The 25,747-nt window shown below is 53.0% G+C and overlaps 2 protein-coding genes across 3 annotated transcripts; one reads left to right on the top strand and one right to left on the bottom strand.

Moving 5' to 3' along the window:
• The first annotated feature begins 812 nt into the window (after positions 1 to 812).
• On the top strand, positions 813 to 21,050 carry YWHAG (tyrosine 3-monooxygenase/tryptophan 5-monooxygenase activation protein gamma). 2 transcript variants are annotated; one of them, XR_013958089.1, is made up of 3 exons: positions 813 to 1,071; positions 17,497 to 19,811; positions 19,869 to 21,050. XR_013958089.1 is itself a non-coding variant. In XM_080630230.1 (2 exons), the coding sequence occupies exons 1-2, from the start codon at positions 985 to 987 to the stop codon at positions 18,151 to 18,153; spliced, it is 744 nt and encodes a 247-aa protein (XP_080486356.1). In that variant the 5' UTR covers positions 813 to 984; the 3' UTR covers positions 18,154 to 21,050. The 2 variants fall into 2 exon arrangements, 1 of the variants encoding a protein (XP_080486356.1); XM_080630230.1 differs by having other exon boundaries at positions 17,497 to 21,050.
• Positions 21,051 to 23,529: 2,479 nt separating this feature from the next.
• On the bottom strand, positions 23,530 to 25,337 carry HSPB1 (heat shock protein family B (small) member 1; the record flags this gene model as incomplete). Its single annotated transcript, XM_080630236.1, has 3 exons — positions 23,530 to 23,689; positions 24,056 to 24,119; positions 24,977 to 25,337. The coding sequence occupies 3 exons, from the start codon at positions 25,335 to 25,337 to the stop codon at positions 23,530 to 23,532; spliced, it is 585 nt and encodes a 194-aa protein (XP_080486362.1).
• Between the last annotated feature and the right edge of the window lie 410 nt (positions 25,338 to 25,747).

A 25,747-nucleotide genomic window follows, 5' to 3' on the forward strand; every position in this document is an offset into this window, starting at 1 on the left:
GTGTCCTCCAAGGTCATCCTCACACCTCCCAGAGCACCTGCATGGGGACAGTGGCACCAGGGTGTGCGAGAGGGAGAACTGTGTTTGCCCATGCATAGCCGTCAGCACTGACCGGCTCTCTCCAACCGGGATAATGCATCTCCATTGGGATCAGCGCGGCTCCCTTCACTAAACCCCTTTCCTTCCTCCCAGCATCCTTTCAGCACTGCTTTATCCACAGGTTTTTTCGAATGGGGTTTCTTACGGCTCCAAACTGACAGCTTCTATTTCACGTGTTATTGATGAGGAGCGCACCACGCTCCCAACCTGGCCACCCATCCACGTTGCTCTGCAGTGCAGAGTGGAGCTGCGGCGCCCCACTGAGCCCCACGGCATGGGGAAGGGGACAGAGGGACCACGCTTTGCCCCAGGCTGCATCACCGCAGCCTGGCCCAGCACCACCACGGGGCCTGTCCCTGGGTGCCTGCGCTCAGTGGGTCCGGCCCCCTGTGCCCGGTGCGGGCCGTGGGTCCCGCCGAGCGCAGCCCCCCCGGGGACCCCCCGGCTCCCATCGCCGTCCCCGCGGCCGCTCCCGGTGAATCAGCACCAGCCGCCGGCGGGACCCCGCGGGGCGGGGTTGGCGAGCCCAAGGGGGCGTGGCCGAAGGGGACGGTGCGGCCCCGCCCCGCGAAGCACGACGGGAGTTGTAGTCCATAATCTGGGTCTTCCCTATTCCCCGTTGCCTCCTGAGGACTCCATTTCCCGTCGTGCCCCGCGCGGAGGCCGTGGGAGCAGGGGCGGGGCCCGGGGGGCGGGTCTCGGCGCAGGGGGGTTGTGGTGGCCCGCGGCGCGCGCACAGCACCGGGTGCAGCCGCCGCCGCCTTAGCCGCAGCAGCGCCAGGAGCCGTCGCCCGCCCTCCTCCTCCTCCCGTTACCGCCCTTCCTCATCCTTCCTCCTCCTCCCGGAGCCCGCAGCCTCCTCGCCCTACCCCCGGCCCCGCGAAGATGGTGGACCGCGAGCAGCTGGTGCAGAAGGCCCGGCTGGCCGAGCAAGCCGAGCGGTACGACGACATGGCGGCCGCCATGAAGAACGTGAGTGCCGTCCCGCGGCCCGGGTCTTTCCCCTCCCACTTCCCGCTCCCCTCCCCGGGTGCGGGTTCGTGCTCCCCTCGCCTTCCCCGTGCTGCCCCCCGCGGTGGGCGCAGGGCTCGGGGGGGTTGCGGGCTCCATCGCCGTCCCTCCGTGCGGCTCCGGTCGTTGTGCTGCCCGCGGTACCGGTTCCTGTGTCCTGCTCTCTTTGCGTTTCCCTGCCCAGGGACGCGTTGTTTTCCCCCATCTCCATCCTCTGCCCTAGAGCCCCCCACGCATCCTCTGCCCTGCTCTAGAGTCCCCTCCCCAGCCCCGCGCCTTCTTTCCCTTGCCCTGCAGCTCCACACGCAAGCTCTCCCCTGCCATAGAGCCCCCATGCGTTCCCTCTTGTGCCGCCCCACATCCTCTCCTCTGCCCTTCTGTCCCTCATATGCTCTCCCCTGCCTTAGAGCATCCTCCCTGCCCCACACATCACCCCTTTACCCCATCCCTTCTCTCACCCCACACCAGGCCCCCCTCCCTGCCTCACGCATCCTCTGCCTGCTCCCATCCCCACTGCTGCTCCCTGCCCTGCGCCAGCACGGGGGGCACAGGGTGCAGCGCCCCCCAAGCGGTCACTTGGGGGGCTGCCAAGCCCAATAGGGCAAGGCTGTGGGGTGGGGAATAAGGGGGGGAGTGTTGCATGCACGCTTCTTCCCCACTGCCCAGATACCTCCCCGTGGCTCCCGTGCATCCCTTCCCATACGCGGTCGGTGAGGCTGGTGTGTGCTCGTGACCCCAGAGATCGGGAGCCCTTTCGCTGTCAAAGCTCTTTATTTTTACTGCACTTGGTTGGAGATTTATGAATTGAGTCATGTTGTATTCATTTCACGCTCTTAAAATAAAGACTCTGCGTATAGCAGGCTGATCTGATTTGTGACACTGAACGGCTCCCCTTCAATCCTGACATTTTGACAATGTAAGAAGGGAGGAAAAAGAAAAGCCCCGTATCCCTGATCTGATCTTGCAAACAAAGCAATCGTGGGAGGCAGGATCAAGTCATTCCAGAAGATTCTGCATTTGTCATATTGCAGAGAGGCTAGACTGGGTGGAGGGAGGGAGGGGGTGCTTTAAAGGGGAAAACTGTGCTTTATGTTTGTCTTCTTAGTCAGGTCTGAACCTTTGCGAGGAGCTGGGGTGTCCTCCCTGCCTGATGGGGAGGGAATGCTGATCTAGGAATGTCGCAGTTTGCCGTGGGTGCAGCTCTGTTTGCCCATATTGCACCATTTTGTCAATAACCTTGCATTGATCATAGCAGACGAAACTGTCACAGCCTGAGCACGGGGAGGGAGGAGATGGCTTATCCAGGAATGAAATATGGATAATGGGAAAATGATATTACCATATTAAACCAGCTGGGGCTATTCCTTTGCTGTGCTATGGCCTTTATATTGTTTTCTGATAACGGCATCTATTCGTTTCCAAGCAAAGCCTGCTGTGTGAGCACATCCTACAGCTCATTTCCTATGGATAATACAGCCGCTATGACAAAGCCAACAGGGATATGCCTGGGATGCACAGCCGTGGTGCAGTATTCCTGCCAGGCAGTGTCCCTAGCTTGCTGGGTGTTTAAACCAGAAGTGGTGTTGGAGATGATCTCTATGTTTTATTCCCTTTTAGCCCTGGTGAAGCAGGAGTCGAGGCTCACGCCGCTTATGGGTCACTGTAAGGAAGCGATTCACAGCGGGAGAGCTGCTGCCTCCTGCCACCATGGCAAACAAAAGGCAGAGCTTTTGTTCTTCCTTGCTGCCCCGTGCTGCCCGAAGCCGGGCACGGGCGGTGGTGCCGGGCACGGCACCCCTGGTCCTCCCTGTCCCCAGCTCCGCTTGTGCGGGAGGCTGATGACCTCGCACTCATTTCCGTAGCAACGCCTAGTGATGTCATATGCCGTGGTCCAAGCTGCAATGCACCCAGGTGGTAGCAGAGAGCATGTGGGCTGCGTCTAGAGAAGGTGATGCAGAAGCATCCCCCAGCTCTTGGCCGATTTGTCTCCCACCCTCTAAAGCTAGCTGCTTCCTGAGCACCGTGCTGGGGAATGCCACATGGCTTTCCCTTAAGCCTGCTGTGGTTGTGATGGGTGTAAAGGAGGTTCATCCTCCTGCAATTTGAGAGTTTTGGTGGTGACATGGCATTGTTCTGCCAGCCTCAGCCCTGCCTCCTCAGAGCCTGTGCTGGCTATCGTAGTGGTTTGAAACGGAAATAGTATACTGGGCCCCTTTCTGGCTGCTGATTCATCCGCTGCTGCTTGCCACAGTGATGTACAGGGTCCCAATAATCTCTTCCAAATAATATCATATATAGAATAAGTTCTGGCTCCTTCCTTGCTGCAAGTGCTTTGTGCCAGTGCCCCTGGTTGGTGCGTGCAGTTGCATTGCTGCTGCAGGAGTGGGGCTGGTCCTTCATCCCCCAAATGTGACAGATTCACTGGGGAATGTCAGTTAAACACAGCAGATGGTCCCTTCGCCTACCAGCAGGAGCAGGAGGTGATGCTGTACCAGGGAAGGATGTGGGGCTTAGCCCATTGGTCCAGGGTATGGCTGCATGACGTTGGTCATGTCCCTTGTCACTGTCTGGGGGTACAGTCAGCCCTACCATGCACTGGAGAGCAGGAATGCACCTCACTGGTCAGTTGGGAGTGTTGCCTTGGGCTTGCCAGCCCACTTGATGCTGTGCCCAAGCAGCACCAGCAGTCTCCTTCCCAGCTCATTGGGGTTTTGCTGCCTGCAGTGCCTGTGGTTGTCTGGTTCAGCTTCATGAGGAGTTTTCTATCCGTCCCAGCACCAGGGCTGTGGATCGATATCCATTAGCTGGGTAGCAGTGATGCTGCTGGAGGCTTTTTCGCCCTGCCTGGGGAGCAGAGCACATGTATCCCCGTAGACCTCTGGAGTGAGAGAGTATGTGCAGGAGAACAAGCAAGCCCATTGCAATAACTCACCTAAAAAGGGTGGGGGGAGGATTATTATTGCACCTAGGCATCATGCAGGTATGGAACCTGGTTCAGAGTCCTTGAACCCATTGAAGATCTGCTGTGAGTGGAACATGTGGCTACTTGACTTTGGGGACCATGGGCTGTGGTGGGTTGATTTGAGGTGAGGGTTGGAGCTGTTGAAAGGCAGATGGCTGCTGCCCAAGCATGAGACACAACTGGGTCTTGGTGCAGTAAATGGCAGTTGTGGGTGGAGGAGAAGAGCAAATGTGGGTAACCACAGGCCTTCCCTGGTGCTGCGCTCCTGCCGTGGTGCTCACCAGCCTGGCAGGCTATCACCCACCACATCCAGTGACCAGGTTAGCACAGATAGCAGGGCTTCACACACACAGACTCGCCCTTGGGAAGAGCAGGAGTAACACAAATCCCTCCTATCTGCAGGTCCCCAGGGGAGCGAGGCAGGGATGATTAGCTGTTTTCTGCTCTGCAGCGGAGACAAGACAAAGGGTGAGGTGGGAAGGCTTCTCCAGGAGGAGTGCTGGGCAGGCCATCTGTGATGGTAGGGAGGGAGCAAGGAATATAGTAGCACTTCCCAGGGGGGCTGGGGAAGGCTCTGCAGAAACCATTTCCAGTGCTGAAGTGGAGGGGGTATGTTGGCATCTAATGACTACATTGATGCTCTTGCTGCTGCCCTGTGTGCAGGCAAGATGCTGCTCAGCTTCGTGGTGCCTCCTGGACCACTCAGCATATGGCTGCATGCTTCCCAGCTTGTTCTTCCTCACAGAGGAGGAGGCATAGAGAAGTCCTCTTGCCCTTTAGCAATGAGGGCTTGTTCAGACCTGAGTGATGGGGTGGTTCTGGGGCAGTGTGACTCAACAAGCAGGGAGCAGGGCTTCCTTCCTGGAGGCCCGCAGGGTCAGGGCAGGGTGGCTGCTGTCCTGCTGTGCTTCCACCCTCCTAATGGTTCATGGTTATCTCTGTGTAAAGCACCCTCAGGACTTTGTAGTGGTAGGCTGAGTTGTTGCACATCTGCACCCAAGCCATGGGCAGGTAATGATGTGCAGTGGACACTGAACACAGGAACTGTGTTAACTGGTGAGCCTTCAGCAGCTTGAGCTCTTAGAAACTCCCCTTTGAGCTCCTTGGTAAGTCTTTATGTGCTTTAGGGAAAGCCACTTGTGAGACCGTGCTGGGTTTCTCTGTTGAACAAGTGTAGCAGCCAGGTGTGGGTTTGGTTCGAAATAGGTCTTTGAATTGAACAAGGATGATACTGGAACTGTGATAGAGAATTGAAGGCTCTGCAGGTGTCTGGGGTACAGGCAAACAGTCAAGCTCTTTGACAAGGAAGGGCTCTTCAGGAGCTCCTACATGTTTTGGGCTTAGCCAGGTCTTTTGGATGGTGTCCGGCCCTGAAAGTGCAAAAAGGTTGGTGGGGATTGTCTTGGTCTGCTGTTTGTGGTTGAAGATGGCTGGCTCCAGGAGTCTCATTGGGCTTTCTAGTATCTGTTCTTTTGTTGGGTTTTTTTTCGTGGTTGATCTTTTTTGAACACAAGGTAAGCTTGTGACGTGTATGGACAAGCCATATCTGCCCAAGCTTTGTTCACCAGCTGATCCCAGAGGTGCTCTCTAGAATAGACTCTTTGGGCACTGGTGATGTGAACCTGGGCTTGCTGAAAGCTGCAGGAACAGCAATTTAAGGGCAATCACAGAACTTCAGCTCCAGAAGTGCTTTCTGAATTGAAACCTGCACCTCTAGAGCACATGCGCTGAGACTTCACTGCAACGCTCCATAGCAGGGTATCACATGCTTGGGTGTAGCACAGTTAGGACTGAGATGAAGAAAGAGGTCAGTGTGCACAGGATGGTGCATTGATGGAGGATCAGCAGACTGCTTTTCTGCCTCCCACCGAAATACCTCTATGGGATGGTCTGTGCCATTCAGGGTGGGATTAAGCTGTGCTGATGAAGGGCAAAATGAGCTTGGTAGGAGCTTTGTAAGCTTCTGTTGCCAGAGGCCTCTGGTATTGTCCTACTGGTGAGCAGTCTTCACCTTGGATAGAGTCTTCTGTCTTGAATCTTTAAGGAGTTTGTGCTCCCTTGGGTTCAGTAGATGCTCTGGGACAACACAAGTGAGCACGTGCCAGCCAGCCCATCTGGGTGTTGTGGAACTGCCCTTCTGGGTAGGGTGAAGCATGGAGTGTGCACATCTTCATGCCAGAAAGCATCAGAAAAGATGAGATGTGCTTAGCACATTTATCACTTTGATTGATGCATATCTGTAGCTAGGAATTGATCCACTTGCTGTGACTCTTGAGGATACATGAACAAACACATCTTAAGGTGTAGGTGATGGAGCAGAGGGTGGTAGCCATGACTTCACATCATGGAGGAACCTCCATGGATGGTGATGCGTCTGGCAGGGTATAATACATGAACTCTACAACTGAGCTCTTTTGTGCGGCTTCATGCTAGGTGAACCATGTGCAAATAGATGCATAGGAAGTTGTGTGCAGGAGCACATATTCCAAGCTTTTGTGTGCCCAACTGCCAGTAGTGAGTAGCATGTTGGGAGCTGGATACCAGCCCGGCAGGGAAGAGCAAAAAGGACCGTTGGACTAGTTCAGACTTGAGCTAGGTGCTTGGTGCATCCCAGCCAGACACCAAGGTGTTCAGAGACAGGTACAGAGGAGGAGCAGGTTGGAAAATGCCTATGGTCTGACCTGAGGGAGCCTTTCCTCAGTAGGATTGGTGTCTGGGCCATTTAGGATCTGCAGATCTGAAGCTGCCCTCTCCTTTTCTGCCCAGTTCTACTTCCTGACCTGCGACTGCCAGTGAAACATGAATGTGTACTGGAATAACTGTGGTGCAGAGCCCAGAGAAACAGGATTTGCCTGGCTCCCCAAGCAGTTCTCCATTGCCCATCTTGATAGGACACAGGCATCATCTTCCACTTCACTGTGGCAAAGCTGTGATGCAGGGCTTGGGTTGTCTTTGGTTGATATTTCCAGGTGGTTTTCAACACTTCAGTGCTCCACAACTCAAGATAGCTTTTTCAAAAGCTAATGCTGTTACAAGTGGTTTTGGACTGAGCCAGCTCAGCCTGGCTTTCCTTTGCTTCCAGGCCTTTGTTATTTCTTTCTGGAAGGCTGAAAGCCTTCACCAACCTCTGTTCTTCACTAGAAAGGTTATCTGCTATCGTAACTTGTCCTTGACTGAAGTCTCCCTGACTCCCTCCTCTTAGATTCACACGTCTGCAGACAACTGGCAACGTGATGTCTGGAAACCAGAAAGATAATGAAAACAGGAGCAGGTATTCACTCGGTTTGGTTCTGCAAGCAATGGTCACCACTGGGAAGTGACAGCTTGGAAACTCATTTTAGCATCTGCTGAAACAAAGGGGAAGTAGCTGTGGATTTGTCTCTGAGCTGGTGAAGATAGGGTGGGTTTGTGTTTCCACCTCTGAAACCTTTGGCTTGGCTTCAGGATGCTGTTGAGATAAACGGCCATGGACGGTTTCACACTGGTGGCAGTCAGATAAAACACTCTGCCTGTGCAGCTTTAGGTCTTTGCAGATGGGGGAACTCCTCTTCACCCATGGGCACAAGATGGCTTTGTGGGAGCCCGCCTCATGGCTTGCACAGTGTTTACACATGGGTGGCGGAGGGCCCTGCAAGATGAGTGAGGCTGTGAGGGGAGCGTGGAGGTGCTCTCCCATGTAGGAGAGAGCACTGCTGAGATCCCTCCTGGTCTCTGCTTCTGCCTTCTCCCACCTCACCCCTACAAAGCAGAGCAGCCTTTAGCAGCTATGGGGGCCTTCATACATCTGCACGTGGTCTGGAGCGAGCAGGAAAGGGGAAGCATATAGACCCGCAACCAGCTGGCTGTGGGGTTTGTGTAACTTGGTGCTGTGCCATCTCCTCAGCTGGGCATGGCCAGCTTTCTCATGTCTGTCCCCCTTGGCTGCTTCATCTAATGAGCAAAATCTCTCTTCCCATCCTAAAATGAAGGAAAACAGTGACAAAAGGTCTTCCATTCTGCTCCTTATTCCTTTAAAGTAAGAAGCTTGTCTCCTTTCTCCAGAGCCCGGATGTCAAGATGCTGGATTCCCACCCATGGCTCTGGTGGGGAGCCTGTCTCGGGGAGGAGCTCAGCAGCAGGATGGCTTTGTCCAGCTTCTCCTAGTGCACAATGACAGCAAGCCTGAGCTGCCGCAGCATTCCAGCCCCTCCAGTGGGCCAGAGCTGCTGGAGCACAAGGGTTGGGGCTCTCTGAGAGTCTCACCCTGGCTGTTTGCTTGGTGGGGGCTGGAAATGCCCAGAAATGGTAAATTCTGGAAAGCAGAGCTGAAATGATGAGGCAGCAATCCTCGGGCCGCAGGAAACACTGATGAGGCTGACTCTCAAAAGCAGTGCCTTTGTGTAGCTGCTGAAACAAAAGCCTTTGTCTGCCTGTTTAAATACAAGCTTCCCCCCAGTCTCAGGTTTTTCTCTGCTAACCCAGATTTAGTCACATCTCAGGAATAACCCAGCACATGCTCAATAAGGTATTAAACAAACCTGATTTTTGGCACAAACTAGTGATCTGGTGACCAAGGGCAGTGCACTAGTTAATAGCAGGAGGAGAGTAACTAGAGAACATGTCACTGATGATGGCATGAGATTCCCTTAAAGTGATCCCAGCTTAAGGATTAGAGTACTTAATGTTTTTCTTCCCTAAAGGAGATGTTGGAATTGAGTCAGTCTGTGGGTGTTTAAGGCAGCTGCTCTTGGACGAACCCAAGTCTGCAGAGGCTCAAAGTACAAACCATTCCTTAATTGTTTGCAAATTCCCTCTGATCTTACTGGATGGGCTGGCTTGCTTCGGATATATCTTTGCTTACGTACCAGGCAGAGCTGCTTGGCATGTCAGTGTGCTTCTGACTCCTCTCTAAGATGGTTACAGCCGTGCTCTAGAAAACAACAGCGACAAGCCTCAGCCTCAAACAAGGCTGCTGATGGACGTGTTGTTTGGACAGTCATGGTGCTCCGCAGCATGGAGTTTATTAATAGTAGTTAGGAGAAGCTGTTGCTGTGCTCTATGCTAACAGATATGCTGTAGCAGAGCTGCATTTGTCAAAGACTAATGCTTAGTATTCAGCAGTGATTGAGAACTTGGGGGAGATTAACAGCCTTTGATTTACACCCAGCTGAGGAACGCACCCCAGCTTTGCCTTTATGCTGCTGGGCTTTGTTAGCGTGGGATGAATATTTCATTACCTTGAAGCTGGGAGCTTGGCTCCTTGTGTTTGGTGGTGTCAAGACATCTGTGCCTGAGGGGCTCTGTCACCTGTGATGCTCTCACATCCAGTCTGTGGTACTTAGTCCCTTGGGCTTCAAAAGAGGGCTGGGAGGAGGTAGCTGGAGCCAGGCGAGGGTAGTTAAACCCACAGTCAAATCTAGAACAGTGAAGTGACCCTCTTGCAATTTAATATTGGCTGCAGTGTTCCAGAAAGCTGCCAGAGCAAAAACGTTCTGTTCTGCACGTTCAGTGAAGAAACGAGATAAAATTGCCTTTGCTAGAGGTGTGTAAGATCAAGCCTGAAATCTGTGAAGCAGTGGGAGAGTAAAGTACATCTGGAGGGATAATCACCTTCCTCACTGATGCAGAAATGAAGCCTATGGTGGAGCTGGCGTGCTGCAGTCCACTTGGGTGTTCTGCAAAGCCTCTTGTTTAATGTGGTGAAACACGTTTCAGAGCCTGCAAGGAGCTGCTGGTTCTGCACAGCAAAGGATCTTGGGGTGTTTGAGTATTTCAGATGTGCAGCTAGCCCGAAGCCTTTAGGGTAATGACACGAAGCAGTTAAACTGACGGGCTGGCTGCAGGGAGTTGTTTGCATGGTTGCAGCTTCTCCCATTTCATCCTGCTGGAGCATGGCTGTGCCATGCAGGAAGAAGCCGTGCAAGCAGCCAAGAAGTGCCCAGTTCATCCTGTTCCAGCAGAGCTGGGAGCAGGCTCGCTCAGCAGCCAGAACTTGCTCTCAACCTTTCCCAAGGTGTCCTGCCCATGGCACATCATCTGTCCTCTCCCCTCTTGGCTCAAGTGAATAGAGGTCATGGGTACAGCATAATGCCATCAGTTTTTGAGCCCCTGATTAAGGACAAGCCCTGGCACTTGAAGCTCCAGGGAGGATTTGATGATCTGGTGGCAGGGTACTTCCTGCCTGGCAATGGGGCTGGAGGTGAGCAGGGAATCACTAACATCTGAGCCAGATTAGCATGCTGAGAAGCTGTGAGGTAAGTCTTTAAGCAGCTCATGCTCCCAGCAGCACTGAATACCCTCCTCACAAAAAACTTGGTCCATTTATCTAGTATGTCCCTGAAGTCTGTCTGGTTTGGCTTTGTTTTGCATAAATTGGAGGGGAAACAAATAGCCTTCCCATATGTTGACCAAGAAATGGCCAGTGGGCTTGCCATGGATGTCTGCTTCAGCTAAAAAAGCCTGGGAGTGGATGGAGTTTTCTGAAGAAGAATAACGCTTGAATGGAGAAGACCCCCAAGTCTTTAAAACATATGCAGAAATGTTTTAAAGGAAGAGCTACAGTTACTCTCCAAGAGCTTTTCAGCTTGCACATGGAGACATCTAATGCAGCCCAGAAAAGCCTATAGCTTTCTCCTTTCCAAAGGATCTGCTGTGAGCTCCTCAAACTTGTGGCGTGCTCCAGGAGCACATCTGAGCTCCCATGGCAGTGGCATGCTGTGGCACTGGTCTTCCATGTGCTTTAGAGAAAAGGCATGGAAGGGAACAGACTGGATGAGGCAGGAGATCTCCCCAAGCTGTGGAGAAGGGTGGTGATCTCAGGCTGCTCCTAAGGTGCTTGCAGACACACGAAAGTAGGCAGATGAAGCTTGCCAGCCTTGGGTTGGGAATAGCTTGGCATCCCTTCTGTTGCTTTGTAGTTAGGAGGCAAAGGTGCTGGTATCCCATCTGCTGGAAATGGTGTGATGAGCCCTGAGTGATGGTCCGCTTAAGTGCTAGGACTGATGTGGTTTGAGTTGCTGCTCTCTCCATCTGGTGGCAGGAAGGCACTAGACCAACAGAGATGGCTGCTTTATTCCCAAGGGCTTTTCAGAGGTAGTGGCAGCAAGACAGTGAATCAGGTTTTCATCTTTGTTTAAGAGCAAGGCTAAGGAGAATCAGGGTGGTAATAAGACAGACAAGAACAGCCTGGGCTTATTTCCTTAATGGCTCAAAAAGCAGATATTAGCCATAGGAGCAGCTACAAGACACCGCAGTGCTAATTGAGAAGTGGTTTGTAGCTCTGCACTGATGCACTTGAAGAGCATACGTAGTGCTCAAGCTGGGATTGTTCCTTCTTCCAGCTGGTTATGTGATGTGTCTGGGCTCACCCTCTGTCAACTTAACAGCCATGGCAGATTGCAAGGGCTAGGAACATGCCTGGAAGCCATGTATGGAAGGCAGGAGGATGTTCCCTTGTGCTGGCCTTATCTCCAGAGCTGCAGCAGAAGGGGGTGAGGCAAATCGCTGGCACCCAGGTGCTCTGCAGCAGGAAAGACTTGAGCCGTTAGACCGAATGCTGAGACTGCAGCACTGCAGATAAGGGCTGGTACATGAAATGCTGCTATGAGAGACAGAATAGAGCTCAGCACTCTGCCGTTGTCACTGGCTTTCTTGCCTTGGCTCCCTTACAACCTTTTACATGCAGGAATGCCCCAAGCAGTCGAAACTTGCTCCTTCTCTAGCTGAAATCCAGCAGAGCCAGACTGAAGAGGAGTAGATGTGCAGGCTCCAAGGACTGATCGAACCTGTGTGTAGCACAATGGAATTCAATTTGGTTTAAGTAGCTCTTAAGCTACAGAGGCCAATGACATGGATAAGCTCTTGGTTTTCACTTCTCCCTCACAATCTGAAGACTTTGTCTTGGGTGGTTCAAAGTCAACTTAAATAATAAAGGCTGCAGAGTGGGATGAAAGCCTGTGTTAGCTGTAGGAGCATGCAGAAATCTTCATCAGTGTCTGGAGTGCTTAAGTGACCTTGGAGATCCTATAAGCAGTTAACAGTCTTTGCAGACACTGGTCCTTGATGCACTCAGAGCAATTTAAAATGTAATGGCAGACCCATCCCACGTGCCTTCAACTGCTTTCCTGCAATGAATGGTGGCCCCAACACCTTAAAAAGTGGGAACTAGCATGGGGTTATTCATACTGAAACAGTCAAATGAGACAGCAGTGGGGAACTAACTTCTGCCCACAGCCTGCTTGTGCTTTTCTGGTCCTGTCTGAGATGAGAAGAAGGGCTTGACCTGTAGCTGGAGATCATCTTGGCCACACTGAGATCAACCACGAGGAGAGAGGACAGTGGAAGGAATGAGCAAGGAGAGAAGGTAGTGATGGTGTTACTTCCACTTTGGGAGGGTGACGTGGGGAAGAAGGCAGGGGAAGGAATGAACCCAAACCAGTGCAATCTGGTGAGATTTTAGATTTAGGTCTGGTTTAACACACGCCTACTTTGTGCCAAAGTAGGACAGTGCTGAAGAAAAGCATCTTCGCGACTGCTGCGATGGTGTCATAGGGCAGCTCGCTCTGGAGAACACAAGGAGAAGCTGTTCTTGCCTGGGTTGTGCAACATCTCATCATGACTGTAGCGAAGCCACTGGGTATGGTGAACATTTAATGTGCTTGGGGGCAGGCATTTCTTCAGAAGCTGAATGTAGAGGGAGATGGGGATGATAAAACAGTGTCTCTGGTGTGTCACTTCCAAAATGACCCTCAGCCTGCTGACGGGGGTGCTTGCAGATGTGGGTGATGGGGTCCGCCCATGAGACAATGGCTAGAGATAGGTTGAAGCTGGCATGGCTGCAGGTAGTCATGAACGTTATCAGTTGCTTGAGCCTGAAGTGGTTGTGTGCTGGTTCCTCTCCTTGCAAGTGGCTTTGGAGCAGCTAAGAATGGCAGTGGTGCGGTTTCTGGACAGAAAGTTGTTTCAAAAGCATATTTGCTTTTAAAAAGAAGAATGAAATGGGAAAGGGGACCTTTAGGCTGGGCCTCAGGGTTACTTCCAAGCAAGGGTTTCTGCTGGGAGATAACATGCTTAATTACATGGTGCAGAGCTGTAGATAGAACAGAGGAAACAAAAGTGCCAAGGAGGAGATGGCTGTTGTGTATCCTGGTGGAAGAGGAGCTCTGATACTCGACAGCCATTCTCAGTGGGTGGCTGGAGGTTCTCATGGTTGTCTCTCTCCTTTGTAGATACCTCATGTCTTCAGGGACTCAGGCAATCCCAAAAGCAGAAGTGTTGAGGCATAGAACATGGATTAAACTGTCAAATGTTGATGGCATTCTTCAGGGAAGAAGCTGTGGGTACGCTCAGCTTGCTCTGCTGTATGCTTTAAGATAAGACATCAAAGCTAGGTAGGAGCCATAAATGGATGGGCACTTAGTTATAAAACCAAGTGAAACGTGTATGGGGATAAGCAGCTAAAACAAAATCCTCCTTTGCAGCTTCTCTAGGGTCCTCAAGAATGGTTATTTCATGATGTACTCAGAAATTACTTCAGACCTATGGGTGCAAGGTGAAAAGTGGAATGTAAGAGTCCTGGAGTAAGCCCTGTAAGCAAACTAACCTGCCACTGGCTGGGAGAAAACCTCCCTGTAGGTCTCAAAGCCTGCTCATTAGGATGCTTCTGGAAAGAAGGTGCAGTGGGACCAACCTTTGGGCTTTGGAGAGCATGGACCTTGCCATGAGGGGCAGGTTTGTTGCAGCTTCTCGCCCGAGGCTGAGCCTTGCCCTGGCTGTGATGTGACACTTGGGCATGTCAGGAGCGTGCCAGGTTTTGGGCAGAGTTCTGAGTCAGAGCTCACTGCTGCAGCATGGAAATCAGGAGAACCTCTGAAGAGCCTTGCTGCAAGTCAGAGGCTTTGCTTTGTACAAACCTCTGCGCTCTTAAGCAGGAGAAGCCCTCAACTCCCAGTAGTTTTTGTCCAATGGGAACTGTTGGACTGCCTCTATGCCTTTAGGGCACTTGAATCTTGGTGGTGCAGACACTGCACCCTCAAAGGCTGCAGGAACCGGTGAGGCTGGAACTTGGCAGCATCCTCAAGCTTGGTGATGGAGAGTGTCTCCAGGCCAAAGCCTGTCAATGTAGACTGCTCCATGGTGAGGTGTCCTCTGCCCTTACGCAGGGCTTCTGCCTGCAGCATGTGAAGGGTCTGGCTCTGGCACGTGTGTCACATGTGGTGACAGGGCACAGGGAAAGCTCTTGCAAGTAAGATCGTTACCTACAGACTAGCAGGGAAATGAGAAGCACCATGGCTGACATCTGCTGCTCTGTGTTGATAAAGAGCCACTCTTGTGGCTGGGCTTGCTTGTGGGGAGAAGCAGAAAGAAAGATGAAAAAGGTCTATTTTCTTCTTATTTTTTCCCTTCAGAATAGCTAAAGACTTGCATCTATCAAGCTTCCAGCTGTGTGAGCATGTGGGCTAGCTCGTAGCGCTTGGCTGTTCATGCCACATGCAAGGCTTGACTCCATTTCAGCCACATGCATCTCCTGCCCCAATGTGCAGGGGAAATGAGGCTTGACAGGTACTGAGATTCGTGGTGCTCAGTAACTAGTAGTTACTGCTGGTAGTTCTGCTTAGTTCTGCTTTCCTCTGTTGTCAACCAGGGAAGTAAAAGTCCCAACTGACTGAGCTTCCCGGAGAGCAGTGAGACTTCCAGGCAGAGCCCGGTGCCTTTGTGTTTCTGCCAAACTTAACGCCATACTGAGGATATTTGGATATTTGGTCTTCAGCTCCCTATAACAGTGCTGGGAATGGCGTCAGGTGACCTGATGCTCACAGGGTTGGTCTATACGTGAGGGTGCTGCCCTTCCAGGGTCTGAATTAAGAAGGGGGAATGTTCTGCTAATAATCAGGATGCTGGAAACAAACATGAGCAAAAATTCCCCAAAAGGGCTTGTAATGAGACCTAATCCAGGCCTGATGCAGGATATTGCCTTATTGATGTCACACCACAGGCGTTCAATGCAATGCTATAAATCAGGTATATCAGAGCTTGCTGATTAGCCTCTGGCTTGATCGAACTCGCTTTGTGGTGGTATCCTGCAGTGTAAGGATAAAGCAGCATTTGGTTGGCCAGAACAGGCTTGCAGTGAAGGCACAGACCCACATCCACTTGGTGAGTTGCTGCAGTGGTTTCTGGATGGTTTTCTGCTGGAGATAGTCACTCGTATGGAGCTGTTGGTAAAAGCAACATGGCACGGACTGCAATTCCATGCTGGAGTGCAGAGTGTGTCCATGGCAGAAGACACCAATGCAGCCTTCAGCAGGCACGTGGGCAGCAGCATTTGAGATGTGGCAAGCAGGTTCTGGGATGATGGCAGTTCTCAAAGGCAGCTTCACCTGGGATACATCTTTTCCACCTTCCAGTGACTCTCCGATGAAAGCAGCTAAGCATATGCTTGCTGTCTGATACCTGGTGCCCTGGGCATCTTGCATTTCTTCCTACTGGGAATGCAAGTGCCAGATGGTTTTCATTTCTTCCTCTCTCAGCTCAGTTGCAAACTGAAATATGTGTGGCACTGCAGCCTCTTCCCTCTCCTAGTGCTGAGGGATGTGGTCCCTGGCTCTGGCCATGTTATGTGGTTCTTCTGCAGTGCATCCCTGCGGTGCTCTACCTTTCTGGGAGCCTGGCTACTGCTAGGAAGCAGTCAACAAGGCTCCCTTTCTGCTTTGGTAAGCTCCCTGCAGAGCTCCCTGGAGGAACCTGCTCTCTCCACAGGTGGTACCTTCCATCTGTCAGCCAGTTTGTTGGAAGGATTTTGACAGGCAACTTTCTTCCATAATCCTTAATAGCTTCGAATTTAAAATGTTTATGGCAAAGCTAATCCTATGAAACTCCCTGTAGTTTTAGTAAGTCTGTCCTCCAGCAAGACTCTTCTGGTGAAAGGAGGCAAATCTCCTTTCTGCAGTGATAAGTATCTGCAGATGTAGCTGAAGGGCAGCTTTAAAATCACCTGCTTGGTCCACGCTTAAAACTGGTATCTCTGCTTAGAGAGCATCTTGCTAAAAGCCTCCTGTGGTTATCAACCTTCATAACCAGTGTCAGGACAGGGAGCTGTTGAAGTCAGCGATTGTCTTGTGTGGCTGTTGGTGTTGGGCACTCCATTTACAACTGAAAGGTAAGAGGATAAGGGAGACTGGGATCTCTGGATGTTTCCATGGTTTCCCTTACTCAAAGCAGGGCAGCTTACATGGGACAGGACCCTCATTAACCTCATGGAGTTTTGAGTATCTCCAAGGATAGGCAATCCATAAGCCTAGAGCAGGGGGGCACCTGCAGTGCTCCACCAGCTTTCAAAGATGTCTTTAACCTCACAGCATCTCTTACTTATGTTTGTGCAGGTGTCACTCAGAGGGAAGAATGGAGTCATTCCAAAGTCCTTTAGCAATACAGATAGCTGGAACTCTGAACTTAGAGCACAAGGCAGGCTGGAAGCAGCACATAAGCAACATGCCGGGGCAGTTAGCCCATTGCAGTTGTGCTGAGCCTCTGCAGGAAGCAGCACATCACACACAACCCAGGGCTGTGTGCTTCAACAGCAGAGTAGCTGTATGGAGCGGCCTGGCTGCTGCACCCACTCCAAGGGCTCAGAACCGCATCTGGGATGCAGCATGGAGCCAAGGGGGATGCGAGCCCTTCCTGGGCTACTAAAGGTGGCTTGTGGGAGCTGCAGTGAGCTAACTGCAGCATCAAGTGGGATGCTGCCCAGTAGCTGAACTGGCCAAGGTGGTGGTTGGCAGCCTGCTTGTGAGATGGCTCTGTGTTCTGCTAGCTCCCTGTTGCTGTGGGTGTGAGGCAGGTAGAAGTGATGCTGTGCATCAACAGTTATCTTCAACAGAGAAAATCCTGTGTGGGAAGAGCATACTCTTAACCACGTGAGCTTTTAAGTCCTTATCTGTGCACATACCTTAAGGCAGCTGTAATTTTAACATCTGATGTATTCTTTAGGCATCTCAGAAGCATGTGCTTGTGGGAAAGCTGAGCACCCTGTAGTTATGGTATTGTTAATCCATGCGGCTGGCTCGTGACTGTAGACTTTTTCCACCCTCTTGCTTTGCCCATCCCTCTCACCTCCATCACCAAGTCCAACTCTATTCCCACAGGTGGAAGTCATCTCTTTCCTAGAAGACTTTTCTCACTCTGGAAAACTCTTTAGGAGCTGGAGAATACCCAGAATGAAACCAAACCCATCTCTTTTGCTGGGGGACTGGACCACGGCGTGATTTCCCAGCTGGCTCTCTCTGGGATGGGAGCAAATGCTGGATGACAGAAGGACTTTGCAAGCTGGCTGCCTTCTCCTGCGTCTCGCTTAGAGATACATAGGAACACCCGACCATGCAATGGGAACATCAAGTGACTGGGGCGTAACCCACATGTCTCTCTTGTCTCTCCCTCTCTTGATGCAGGTGACGGAGCTGAATGAGCCTCTGTCCAACGAAGAGAGGAACCTGTTGTCCGTCGCCTACAAAAACGTGGTGGGGGCACGGCGCTCCTCCTGGCGAGTGATCAGCAGCATCGAGCAGAAGACCTCTGCCGACGGCAATGAGAAGAAGATAGAAATGGTCCGTGCCTACCGCGAGAAGATCGAGAAGGAGTTGGAAGCGGTGTGCCAGGATGTGCTGAGCCTGCTGGACAACTACCTGATCAAGAACTGCAGCGAGACGCAGTACGAGAGCAAAGTCTTCTACCTGAAGATGAAAGGGGACTATTACCGCTACCTGGCTGAAGTGGCCACCGGTGAGAAGAGGGCGACCGTGGTGGAGTCCTCTGAGAAAGCCTATAGCGAAGCTCATGAGATCAGCAAGGAGCACATGCAGCCCACCCATCCCATCCGGCTCGGGCTGGCGCTTAACTACTCCGTTTTCTACTACGAGATCCAGAACGCTCCGGAGCAGGCCTGCCACCTGGCCAAGACGGCCTTCGACGATGCCATTGCCGAGCTGGACACCCTCAACGAGGACTCCTACAAGGACTCAACGCTCATCATGCAGCTCCTCCGCGACAACCTAACGCTCTGGACGAGCGATCAGCAAGACGACGACGGCGGTGAAGGCAACAACTAGACCCCCCCACGATGGACTGGCAGCCGCACGCTGATGCTAACTACTGCAGTCTTTATTTTTTTCCCACGAGTGGGGGGGGTGTCAGGGGTGGGGGGGGGGACAAGGGAGGGGACCCCTTCCCAGGGAGGCCCCCCACTACCTGTCTTTGATTGCCTCGTTGACATTTTTGCCAAAACACCACTAGTGGAAGTCAGGCTGGCTGTGCTGGTAATGGAATAGCAGCCTCACTGGCATATGGACTGTTCTGTAGATTATTAATACAAGTGGAGCTGTCTTTAATTTAACTTTACTGCTAGAAATCAAACACAAAAAAAACCACGTAAGATAAAAAAAAAAAGGGGTTTTAAGCCGAATTCGTGTGGATGGAATGGCCCTCGTTTTCTAAAGGAACGCAAGGAGAGAAAACAAACAAAAAAAAAAAACCAAAAAGAGAGTTCTGTGGTTCCAGTAAGGAATTGTGCGGTTCCAGTCAGGAATTGTGTGGTTCCAGTAAGGCTTTGTGCGTTTGTTTCCGCAGTCCAAGTGCCGTGTGTCCGTCCCCCGTCACGGGGCATCTCTCTGCGGCGCTCTGCCTGGCAGGGCATAGCCTCAAATCCCCACATCCAGAAGGAATTAAGAACTAAAGAATTCCGGGCTCGCAGAGCTCGAGGGTTTAGGCCATCCCATCTTTCTGGGTGATTTCTTTTGGTTCGAGGTATTTCTTAGGGTAGCTGACAGTATTAACACTAAATTGCAGTTTACAGGATCTCTACATTACAGCCATATGACATCAAGCCTTTTGATTGTCTTGTGTTCTCTTCTTTCTTCTTTGCTAGTTCTTTTGGCTTGCCTTCCTGATCAGTCCTCGCCTGTGGACTGGCTTTAGCTATTCTGTGTGGCCCAAGGCAAGAAGACCGCCCGCCTGAGGAACATCAAAGCTGCTCTAGTTTTTTTGGTCAACAGCTTATACCAGGTGCTTGGCTAGCGGCTGTTTCAACTCTTTCCAAGTCCACAGCAAAAAGGTGTAAGAACTTCAATTAGACAAGGGGGAAGTGTTTAAACTTAAAAAAAAATGCCACTTAAATAATAAAAAAATAATAATAATAATAATAAAAAAAAATAAAAAAGAGCATTCAGGTCTGTATGTCATGTACTGTGTTTGGTATTTCAAAAGACCATCCTGATTTTTAAGGTGCCACAGCTGCTTCCTCAGGGATTGCACTGCCATTTCACTTCTGCCTGACTTTCTCCCACTGTACCATGAGGTTTGTCAGCAGATCCCTGGCACCCAGGCTCCCTTGTTTGTCATCAGGGAAGCCGGGTGCGTTTTTCCTTTCTCCTGGGGAAGCTTGTGGTGTAATGAGTGAACTTCAGGAGCTTAGAAACTAATGTGGTAGAGAAATCCCGAAGGGGAAGAGCTACAATCATAGACATTTCTATCGCCCATCAGGAGCCCAGGAACTTAGTTCTCTTCTTAGCAAAGTCTTTGCCCAAGGCTGATCTGGCTGGGGGTGGGAAATGGGACATCTGTGTTGCTTAGCAGGGAATAGTTACCCTGTTTGGAGTAAACTAACTTCTCGCTTTAGTTTCCCCATCGCTGTTGGAAGCTCACTGCCGTCCTCTGGCTCATCTAAGGGAAACCCCACGCTCCTGCATGTTTGATTCCACTTTAGAAACAGGCTTTGTCCCAGTCCCTTGCGAGAGCAGGGCGCCGTGGCGCTGCACGCATGGCTCAGGCTTTGTCCCAGTCCCTTGCGAGAGCAGGGCGCCGTGGTGCTGCACGCATGGCTTGCACACGGGGATGCTGCTCCAGCTCCCCACTGTCACACAAAGCCGCTCTCCCGACTCCTTGTGGAGCAAGCAGAGCCTGGTGCTTGTGCTCCGGGGAATGCCATGGAGATGCTGGTAAAGCTGGTTTGGACTGGGATGCCTCCACACACAGGGTCTTGCCCAGCAGTACATCCTGTGAACAGCATCCCATGGCAGGATGCTCACGCTGCCATGGGCTGGAAGATGGCTTTAAGCTTCTTACCTTCCTTTGCTCAACCCATGAGCAGCATCGTCCCGGCTCTCTCATTTGGAAGTGATTTACTGGAATTACAAAACCTATCTTTTTTTTTTTGTTGGTTTTTTGGCCTTTTTTTTTCCTTTCATTTCCCTTCTTTTTGGCTTCTGCTCTGGCTGCTTTAGGAAACTTCCGCAGGAGAGATGGCACAAGAGGGCTCAAAAGGGAGTTTGGGGGTCAGGGGCTTGATTTTTGAAGCAGCTTGAATGGTTCCTTTGGTTTTCTAAGAGATGCACTTGCCTATGATACTGTCTCTCCAGTGAACTGATTACTGCTCCATTACTCTATTGATACAATATTGTGCATGCTAGTGTCGTATTTCTATACAGTAGCTTGAAATTTATTAACTTATACTGTAGATGTTCTGTATTCCTATGACAAAATAGTCTTCAAAACCCAATTTTTTAAAGGTTTGGTTTTTTTTTCCGGGTTTTTAATTTATTTTCTTTCCTTCCCCCTCCCCCCCTTTCTTTTCCCTTCCTTTTCCTTTCCGGGGGGTACAGTTTGCTCTATCCCGATAGTGATCGTAACAAACTGATCTGTTCTGGGTGTTGCTCTAGTGACATGCGATTCTATAGGATTTTATTTTGTTCTGAAAACAGCGACAAAAAAAAAACCACAAAAAAAAAAAGACAAAAAAAAAAGCAAAAAGAAGACACCAGTGTTAGCTTAACCTTAATGTCTGGTGTTCGTCATGGTGAAACTATAACTATCGCAGTGTAGGAGAACAATGACTGTGTTCTTTGAATGAGCCTTTGTTTGTGCTTTTCGTCATGTTATGCAGTGAAACTCTTTTTAAGGTCGAAATCAGTGATTCTTCTTTTTTCCCGCCTCCGTGTTTCTGTAAGGAATCCTTTCGCACACGGACCATCCTTTGCGGTTTTTTCCTCAGTGATGGACTATCATGAATGTGAGTCATTATGTAGCCGTCGTACATTGAGCAAATAAACTTACAGATCTGACGTCAAGCGCTGCTGCTGCCTTGGTCTCGCCTGCGTCGGGGTGATGGGGCGGGCATCCTTCCTCCCGTTCCTCCTCATTCATTAACATGGAGGGAAATGGGGCCGTCCCAAGGCCAGCTTGAACGGGGCTTGGAGTTCCAGTGGGAGGTTCCCTGGGGTTGGAACTGGATGAGCTTTAAGGCCCTTTCCAACCCAAACCGTTCCATGATGCCCTGCATCCCTGTGGGGTCACCGTGTTCCCAGCTTGGAGGGTGCCTGGGGGATGCCGTGGGGATGGCCCCTGGGTGCTCCCATGGGAGCAGGGGGGTTGGTGGCTGCTTCCTCCCTCCCTCCCCATGGTTTTTCCACTCGGAGCCGCCTGCGGTGACTCACGCTGTAAAAATATTCCCTTCCTTTGGAAGCCATAAACTGAAACTGATTCATGGGCCCTGCAATGGGGGGGGCAGGATGGACCCATGGGAAGGGGCTGCAGCAGCCCCGCAGGGTGGCAAAGAGGGGTCCATGGGCACAGCCCTGCATGGCCTGGCCATGGGAGAGGTTATAGGGTGCCATTGTGGGGGGCATCATCAGGCTCATGGCCACTGGGCTGCCCAAGGGGTGTTGTGGAAGCAGGACCCCATCCTGGCCCAGCACCCCCGAAGCCTGGGTTATCCCCACATCTCCCCATCCTGACCCACAGCTCCCCTCGCTGGTGGGGCCTGTTTGCACATCTAGAGGAGGGGATGGATCCCCTGGGATGCAGCATCAACGATGCCCGAGTGTCCGTCTACCCCAGAGGTGCATGGGAGAGGCAGAGAGAGAAGGCAAGAGGCAGGAGTCAGGATCCTTCTCAGCACTTGCTGAGCAGGATTTAGCCCTAAAATGGGGTGTTCCATGTGCAGGGCCCCCCCAGCCCTTCTCCCATCCCTGATGGATGGATGCCCTCCCAGGAGGCAGGAGACCTGCCAAGCTCATTGCACCTGCCCCATTCCAGGTAGGAATGCCAAGGCTGGCCCCATTCCAGGTCGGAATGCACGGCAGGGAGGGAGTGGTTGGTGTTCATCCCCCCCAGGCTGCGCTGCCAGCGGCTGCTGCTCACTATGGCAACCATCCCCATCCCTCTGGTTGCCATGGTCACCCATCCCCACAGTGATGCACATGGAGGGGGGTCCCCCAAGCGCACGTGTGACCCCCAAAGCAGGAGCCAACCCCAGCCCCACACTGGGGCTGAGAGCTGCCAAACTCATTGCACTGTTGGGGCAGAGGGGCTGGGGCTCTGGGGCACAAGGAGCCCCCCTGGACCCAGAGAGGGGCCCCGCAGCTGCAGGATTCCTCCCAGGTCACTGTCTGCTTCCAGGATGACTCAGGGGGGATTAGTGGGATTTATCCAAGTGGGAACACCATAGCCATGAGCCCAGCCTCAGCCATGTAGGGCTGGTTCCATACAGGGGCATGTGGCCAGATGGGGCCTAAAGGGACCATGACTGGGACTGACTGACATCGCATCCAGCCCCACTGCATGGGTGCAGCCCCCTTGGTCATGGCAATAGGGTGAGAGGAAGGGGGATGCTGCTGGGGACGGGGTGTTTGTGGCCAGAGCTTCTGCCCATGAAGCCCCTTTTGCCCTCAGGCCCCCATGACCCAGGGGCTGTGCTTGTTCCTCAGGGATGTAGGGATCCAGGATGGTGGCACTGGGGTGTTGAGGCCCAAAGGGTTCAGATCTGGGATGATGCGACGAGAGTTTTGGAGAGCAGGATGGTGAGAACCCCAGTGATGAGATCCAGGACTGTAGAGACCTGGGATGTGGGAGATGTGGGATGTGGGAGAGAGGATTTGGGAGACCCAGGATGTGCAAAACTGCAATGCTGATCCCTGGATGTTGGAGACCTGGGATGTGGAGACCTGGCATTTGGAGACCGGGGATGTGAAGACGCAGGATGCTGGAGGCTGGGATATGGAGACCTGAGATGTGGGAGACCTGGGATGTGGGATATGCAGGATACAGAGATTCAGGATGTGGATCCCTGTGATGCTGACCCCATGCTGTTGAGCAAGGCTCAGTGCCCCTCGCTTTGGCCATGTTGACCCTGCGCAGCTCCATCCTATGCTCTGGTCCAGAGCTGCTGGAGCAGGGACTTGATGTGGTTCCACAGCACATCTGTGGGACACATCGGGAATAGGGGAAACACTGGGAATGGGAACACACAGGGAATGGGGCCAGGTTTCTTTCACCACTCTTTATTCCAGCTGATTCTATTGGCTCCTTCACATGGATTCAAGGCACTCGGTGATGGGGTGAGTACAAAGTAATAAAAAGGGGGCTGCAAGCAGGGATGGGGGTGAGGATGCAGCTTGTGGGGAGGCAGTGGCTTCTCCTCCTCCTCCTCTTCCTCACTTCTTGGCCGGCTCCTTGGCTTGGCTCTCCACGGTGACGGGGATGGTGATCTCTGCGGACTGGATGGCGGGCTTGGGCAGCGGCGCCTCCACCGTCAGCATGCCGTCGGGGGACAGCGAGGACCGCACCGCCGTGGCCTCCACGCCGGGGGGCAGGCTGTGGGGCAGAGATGGGGTCAGGGATGCAGCACCCGGCACTCACGTGGGTGCGATGCTCAGCCCCACGTTGCTGCCTCAGCACGGTCCCAGTTGCAGTGAGTGGTACCCACAGGGGGGGTGAGCATCATCTCCAGTTTGGGCAAGGAGCATCACTAGTTTGAGTGAGTAGCATTCCCGTTTGGATGAGCAGCATCACCTGTTTGGGTGAGTGCTATTCCCAGTTTGGATGAGTGTTATCCCCAGTTTAGATGAGCAGCATCCCCAGTTTGTCCAGTGGGCATCAGAGGGGATGGGAGGGTGGTCAGAGGTCCCCAGTGACACAGGGATGCTGCCAGGATCCCGTCTCCCCTCTCCCTATACTTACGTGTATTTGCGGGTGAAGCACCTGGAGATGAAGCCGTGCTCATCCTGCTTCTCCTCGTGTTTGCCTGTGGGAAATGAAACACGGGATGGTTGGAAGGGGCTGGGTGGATGAGCAGGGCTTGGATGGGCTCTGTGCCTGCAATCACCCTCCCCTGCCCCATCCACCCAGTTCCAGCATCATCCGGCACTGGGGAAGGGCTGATTCTGCCCCTGTCCTGGGTTTCTTTGCCTTAACATCAGCTGGTGGGGGACCAGGGGAACTGGGACCCCTTCAGGAGCGACCTGCTCCAGTGGAAGGGGTCCCTGCCCATGGCAGGGGCTGGAACTGGATGAGCTCTGAGGTCCCTTCAACCCAAACCAGTCTGTGATCCTATGATCCCCCACATCCCAGGGGAGCAAAGCGTGGTGCCAAGGGGACCCACATCCCTCATCCTTGTCCCCCAGCCTAGTGGGAGATGGAGCACCCGCCCCTCCCAGACACTGCCATCCCAATCCCGCTGGATGGGAATTGTCCCACCCCATGTGGACCCCCCCCACCAGGCACACAGCACAGTGCTGGTGTTGTGCCATGGGGTCTGGGCTCCATCACAGCATCCCCGGCTGGGTTCTGGGGAGCACAGGGGGCTGCGGGGCTCCTGACACCCCATATCCTGGCTGGGGGCACAGTGAGGGGTCAATACATGGGGCTGGGGGTGTCTGCACCCTGTGTAACACCTGCAGCGTGAACGCACACCAAGTTTGAGCTTGTAACGAGGGGCCTTCCTCTTTGCCTTGATTTGCCCCTTCCCTTTTTCCTCTCCTTTCCTCTCTTTCCTCTGCTCTCCTCTCCCTTTCCCTTCCATCTTCTTTCCCCCTTCCTTCCCTTGCCTCCCACCCCTTATCCCATCTCCTTTCCCTTTTCCTCCCACCCCTCATCACCCACCCGTTATCTCCACGATGTTATCCTTGGTCTTCACCACCAGCTCCTCGGGTGCGAAGTGATTCACATCCAAGGTCACCTTCCAGCTGTCCGCGGTCTGGCGGATCTCGGAGATGCCGCTACTCAGCTGCCGGCTCAGCGCTTGTCCATAGGGAGAACCGGGAGCCGGCACCAACGCGCTCTCCCGGGGCAGGAGGCGGAAATAGCCGGGCCAGGCGCTGCCGCTCGGCCACTTGTACCAATCCTCAGGGATATGGGGCATCCCGAAGGACTGGTCGAACAGGCGGCTCCCATGGTACCAGTCCCGGAACGGGTCCCAGCTGGGGCTGCGCAGGAAGGTGAAGGGGACGCGGCGCTCGGCCATGGTGCTGCCGGGGGGGCGGCACTATGGGGCCTTATGAAGGCGGCCGCGGGTTATTTTTAGCCGGGCGGCTCAGCTGGCTATTAATGGAAATCACAGCAGGACACAGCGAAGGGACGAGAAAGTTTCCCGGGACGGGGGCGGCCGCACGCAGCCGCATTAGGTGGGAAGCGCAGGGATGTGGCTGGCACCCCCCCCCGCTTCCCTTCCCCATGCCAGGGAAGTGTCCCGCGGATGGGCTGGTTTCGGGGTGATGGATGGCGCCTGGAGCCGCTCCCTGCCTCCTGCCCGGAACCATCCCAGGGATGCGATGGGAAGGGGCTGGGGCCGGGCCAGCGCCGCGGGTGAGTCAGTGCAGGAGCCGCTGCGTCACCGCCGGACAGAAGCTTCTGGAGCCCCCGGGCACCGCCGTG

This window comes from Psittacula echo (assembly GCF_963264785.1).
Source record: "Psittacula echo genome assembly, chromosome: 15".
NCBI lineage: Eukaryota > Metazoa > Chordata > Aves > Psittaciformes > Psittacidae > Psittacula > Psittacula echo.